Source organism: Neophocaena asiaeorientalis, unplaced genomic scaffold (assembly GCF_003031525.2).
Source record: "Neophocaena asiaeorientalis asiaeorientalis breed wild unplaced genomic scaffold, Neophocaena_asiaeorientalis_V1.1 scaffold30, whole genome shotgun sequence".
NCBI classification, from domain to species: domain Eukaryota; kingdom Metazoa; phylum Chordata; class Mammalia; order Artiodactyla; family Phocoenidae; genus Neophocaena; species Neophocaena asiaeorientalis.
Window position 1 is genome coordinate 11,960,891 of NW_020174923.1, and position 5,521 is coordinate 11,966,411.

At 55.3% G+C, this 5,521-nt stretch overlaps 1 protein-coding gene across 3 annotated transcripts; it reads left to right on the plus strand.

Moving 5' to 3' along the window:
- The first annotated feature begins 101 nt into the window (after nt 1-101).
- On the plus strand, nt 102-4,967 carry ANAPC11 (anaphase promoting complex subunit 11). 3 transcript variants are annotated; one of them, XM_024760503.1, is made up of 3 exons: nt 102-237; nt 744-864; nt 4,616-4,967. In XM_024760503.1, exons 2-3 carry the CDS (start codon nt 756-758, stop codon nt 4,759-4,761), a joined length of 255 nt encoding a protein of 84 aa, XP_024616271.1. In that variant the 5' UTR covers nt 102-237; nt 744-755; the 3' UTR covers nt 4,762-4,967. The 3 variants fall into 3 exon arrangements, with proteins under 3 accessions (XP_024616271.1, XP_024616270.1, XP_024616272.1); XM_024760502.1 differs by having other exon boundaries at nt 115-257; XM_024760504.1 differs by having other exon boundaries at nt 126-267.
- Nucleotides 4,968-5,521: the final 554 nt, after the last annotated feature.

Consider the following 5,521-nt stretch of genomic DNA (forward strand, 5'->3'; position numbering starts at 1 on the left):
TTGAGCCCGCGCGTCAGCACGTCGGCACGTCACTTCCTGCGCCGCGAGGGTTTTTCCGGTGCCGCGTCCTCGGAGCGGCCGTGGATTGGCTGTGGGTCGGAGGCGTCGGCAAGGAGCGAGGCGGCGCGTGCGCGCTGGGCCAAGGGGCTCGGCAGGCGCCGCTGAGAATTGCCGGGCCGCGGCCGCAGTCGTTTACATACCTTCCCGCGCGGCGCCGGCGCTGCCAACTGAAAGCGGGTGGGGCGGCGCGCGATTAGGTCGGCGGGGGTGAGGCCGTTGGGGCGGGGCCGGGCGTGCCGACCCTCCCTTGCCCCTCCCCCACTGCACCCAGACCCCGCACCCCAGTCCCGCGGCGGGGAGCGGGTGCGGCTCGCGCGACTTGGCCCGGGGTTGTTACGGCGTGACTTCGTAGGGAGCGGGCGTGGGTCTCCATCTCTCACCCCGTCAGTCGTGTCCCTTTCAGAAGTTGCGCAGAGCACGTTTTTGCAATTGTTAACGGAATCCGACGCGCCTTTCTCTGGACGCCCGCGCAGAAGTGCGGTGTTGCCAGACGCCTTGAGCGTCCCGGTCTCCCGAGGAGTCGGTCCCAGCCCCAGCCCTCTTGTAGACAGCTTGTGCTGCCCTTCGGCGGCGACTCCTGCCTGCGCTGACCTTCTGGCTCGGGGCGGCACTCCTTCTTTGGCTCACAAGTGCTGTAGCTCCGCATACTCAACGGAGCCTGGTGGTCTCTTTCCTCCCCGCAGGCTTCCCGCGCCATGAAGGTGAAGATCAAGTGCTGGAACGGCGTGGCCACTTGGCTCTGGGTGGCCAACGACGAGAACTGCGGCATCTGCCGGATGGCCTTCAATGGCTGTTGCCCGGACTGTGAGTGCCCCCTGCCCGCTCTCTCTCGAGCTTTGCCTACCCTCCGGCCTTGGCGTGTCCCTAGAAATACCTGCACAGCGTCCCTAGGGTTTGGTTTCCTTTCCCCAGGAAAAGTTAATAGAGAAAAGCCAGGCTATTTGGGCCCATATTTGTACAAAGACCCCGTCAAAAGTTTTGTAAGAAAAAGAGCACAGCTTCCTATCCTGATGGAAGTCGCTATGAGACACGTGGAACAAAAAGTTGTGTTAAAACCTTTTATTTGAAAATTCTCAAGCGAACACAAAAACGTAATGTTATAAGGTCATCCCCCATGCAGCACATAGAGCAGTGAGTAACATGTGTCCATATTTGTTTTTGCCCAGATGTTTTAAAGTTAATGCTAGCCTAGATGTGAAGCCTCACCCCACTCACTTCAGCTGCGTCTCTAAATGTAGTGCTGACTTTTACCCACCACTGTTGTCACATCAGATAACATGACGATACTTCCTTACTGTTGCCCCTCATTCCTAGTCCTTATTCAGATTTCTTTAGTTGTTTCCAAATGTCTTTTTTTTTTTTTTTTTTTTTTTTTTTGCGGTACGCGGGCCTCTCACTGTTGTGGCCTCTCCCGTTGAGGAGCACAGGCTCAGCGGCCATGGCTCACAAGCCCAGCAGCTCCGTGGCATGTGGGATCCTCCAGACCGGGGCACGAACCCATGTCCCCTGCATCCGCAGGCGGACTCTCAACCACTGCGCCACCGGGGAAGCCCCCCAAATGTCTTTTTATTATTGGGTGGTGTGAGCCAGGACCCAAGGTGTGATCACTTTGTTCCTCCACTACTTAATCTAGAGCAGTTCTGTTTCGAGTTCTCTCTCTCTTTTTAAAAAAGACATCTAATTATCTCAGAAAATGTTGTCTTGCAGAATGCCTGCGCTCAGGTTTTATCAGATTTCTTCTTGGTGGTGTCTTTTGCATTGTTCCTTTGTCCCCACTGTATTCTGTGAAGTGAAAGTGTTTGGTTATATATTTGGGTCAGAAGCAGATTTTTGCACCAGTGAATTTAGTTTTTAGTCAGACCCAACTGAAAGGATCTGAGGCTTTGCCTAGGGGACAAGGGTGGTCCCAAGAGAGAAGTGGGACTTGGGGACTGATGAGAAGTCAGTGACCAGGCCTGTCACTGTGGGGCTGTGAGCATTGGAATAATCATAGGTTTTTGCTTCTTACCATGAAATTGAAATTATTGAATTGTAGTGCAAATATCATTTTATCTTAGTCTTAATCTTTACATCTCCTGAGAGGAAATCTCATCACCCAGGGGCTAATCTATCCTGATTTAATCAAATAGGTGGGATATAATCTTGGGAAATCAGTGATTGGCTCTACTTGATGAGGTTTTACATAACAGGGAAGGAAAGTAGAAGCACAAGGTCTGGCTTGGTTTAATCCATTTAAAACCACCCTTCCTAAGGGTACAGCACAGGCTGTGGGTAGGTACTTGCAACTTCCTCAGCAGCAGATTGTGACCTCTGAACAGAAAAGTCCTCGGAAGCATTTATGTGGCCATTCCCTCGGCCTAATGTGGGCCAGTGAGCCTTTGTGTCTGAGATGGCACCAGGGGCCGCATCCCAGTGTGCGGTGCTTGCTCACGTGTGCTGGCTGCTAGGAAGAGGGGGTTTAGAGTCTGAACTTTGGACCTGCTGGTTATGAGGTTAGAGTGAGCCAGTTGTAATGAGCAAAGTGTTTGGCTAGCCCAGGGTGCTTTCTATACAGATCAAGTGACACTGGGTTTCTCTCTGCTGAAATGGAACTCCTATGGAGAATCCAGAGTGACTCAGGCTGTCATAAATCTGCTCCTCGTCCCTGGGCTTTGGGAGTGAAAGTCTTGTTAAGAAGATTCCACCGGCACTGGCATGAGTCACTGTCGGCTTGCACTTGTGCTGTCAGATGCCCCGGCGGGCTGCCTCCAGGAGCACTGCCTCAAACGGACAGGATGGCTGGGTACCCCCACCAATAGGCTGGCTGGCCCCTGCTCACCCTCTTCCAGACTCTGTTTGTAGGGACTAATGTGTTAGGGGTGATTCCAAGCATAGTTCTGCTGAGGTTGGAAAGACCCTGGGTGGGTGGGAACCAGTATAAATCAGGTGTCACACCCTGTGGGTTCCTGGCACAGAGTCCTACTCACCCACCCCCCTGGCCTGGGAAGCAGAGTGAGTTAGATCGTTTTGTATTTGCCAAGTAAATTATTTTCTGTTTTTTTTGTCATAAAAGTTTCAGAAAGGGTGTGGCGTTTCGTTATTGAAAGGATTTTTTTAAAAGATTGAGGAACACTGCCCCAAACCAAAGAGTAGAAAGATGGAAGTGCCCATCCCTTCTGGCTCCGTGGGGTTTAGGTACCACTGTGGGGCAGGGGCTGCTTGCGAATTGGGAAGGAGCTGAATGTTTTCAGCAGACATTGAAGGATATTTAAGACCTGGCACCCATACCAGCCTCCTGGTCCCTTCAGGCAGTGGCATCTGCCTTCGTGAGTCGCGTGGCCCTGGCCTCCTGTCTGTCAGGTCGGGTGACGGAGGCTGCGGGAGCACCGTGAGGTTGGATGAGCGCACAGGCCAGGTTCCCAGCCCCTTGTGCAGCTCGGAGCAGGTGCTACATGAGGTTTTGAGAGCATTGTCATGTGGCTCAGCCATGGTGTTATCTCTTTAACGCATCGTACAGTCAACTGTCCCTGTGTTTGGTGTCGAGTGAGGACCAGGACCACAGGTGACCAGCCCAGCCCTGTGGTCACAGGGGTTCAGCCCTGCACTTAGGAACCACTTCGTGGACAGGATGTACCCTGTTCGCCCTGGCTTGTCCGGCTGGTCCACCGTGTTTATGCGCTAGTGACATCTGGATACAGCTCGTGTTTGATAGGCGTGAAGGGCCCGCAGGGCAATGATTGGGGGAATGACACCCCTAAGAGAGGGTGGAGGAAGCAAGCTGCAGCTCCTTAATGCCCGTGGGGACCTGACTCGAGGCTGGGGGAGGCCATTGTGCTCTACTGGCACCAGCTGCGTGATGGGGTTTTCTAGATTCTTGAAAATCAGAGAGAGGCTAGTTTCTCTTGATGACAGGCAGTGTAGCGTGTCCTCTCTGTGCCAGGCCCTCTCCACAGAGGTAGCATTTCCAGGTGTGTGGGGTGGAGTGCCAGCAGCAGGTGCCCTGGCCCTTGGAGGTAGGATCCTTTTAGGCTAGAAATGGAAAGGAAATGGAAGGTAGTGCTGTATCACTCCCAGCTGCCACCAGCCTGGGCCATGAGCTCAGTGTCCCCAGCCCACTCCCTGGTACTGCACTGGGTCCCTGCTGCCTAAGGAAGGAGCCATCTAGGTCCCAAGGCCCCAGCCCACCTCACCTTGATCAAGAGGAATAGTTCACCGCTCAGAGGCGGGTCACCTCTGCAGGCTCCTTGACACACTGATGTAACCTTCTTGGCATCACAGGTGCCAGGTGATAGTGGCAGAGCTGTGGTGTGTCTGCAGATGGGCCCAGCCCCTGGGAGGCCAGAGCTCTTCCTGCCGCTGAGCTCCCTGAGCTGCTCCCCCTTGCGAGGGGAGAGTGGAAGCAGGAGCAGCCTGGGTGGGCTTTGCAGATGTTTACCTGGGGCAGCTGCACGGCAGAATCTGTGGTTTCACTCCTGAAACCTGTCCTCTCTGAGACACAAGGCCACCCTGGGTGCACGTCCCCCACCTGGCTTGTCCCGAGCTCTGTGACTCACTAGTCCTCTCATCCCACCCGCAGGCAAGGTGCCAGGTGACGACTGCCCGCTGGTGTGGGGCCAGTGCTCGCACTGCTTCCACATGCACTGCATCCTCAAGTGGCTCAACGCGCAGCAGGTGCAGCAGCACTGCCCCATGTGCCGCCAGGAGTGGAAGTTCAAGGAGTGAGGCCGCACTGCCCTACTCCCCCCTCGCCCTGAGACGGCCCCACCCCCACATTAGCTCTGGGTGGCCATGGTCTCCACTGGGACAGTCCCCTTTGGGCTGTGACAGGGTTGAAACGAGGACTGGAGCTGCGTTTGTTTTTTTCCATCACAACATTGACACTTTTATCCAATAAGTAAAGCTCATTAAACCGCATGAGCCTGGCCAGAGGCCTCCCGTTGCTTGTTTACTAGGTGCTGAGGCTGTCTTGGTGTGCGCCGAAATGAAAAAACTCTCATGAATAAACATCTCGATGTGTTTCCGCGAGGCCCTGAGTCACATCTCCTGGAGGAGGAGGAGCTTGGGATCGGCCGGAGGAGCCAGGGTAGGAGGGACGGGCTCAGCGGCTGGAAGGGCCTAGCCGTGCGGGGAGGCCTGGGGACCACTCTTCAGGCTGGTCGTTAGGACCCTGGCAGGACACAGCTGGTGGCCACTGCGTTGGTTCCTCCTGCCGGTGGGCCCCCCGAGCAGGTGCTGGTGGTGCCGAACCGGCTCTGCTGAGGCAGCTGTGATGGGTTTTCTTGATCCCTTTCTCCCCTGCTCCAACTGAAAGCTAGCTCCTTGTCAGGGGTGATGTCCTTGACGTTAGGATGTGTCTGCAGGTGTCTGAGGGTCTCCCTTCCTAGGGAAGGACAGCCGTTGGGCCATCTTTGAGCTCTTCTGTTCCACCACAGCTCCCATGGGGTGGTGGCCCCTGGGGGGCAGCGGTCCCAGACCTAATGGT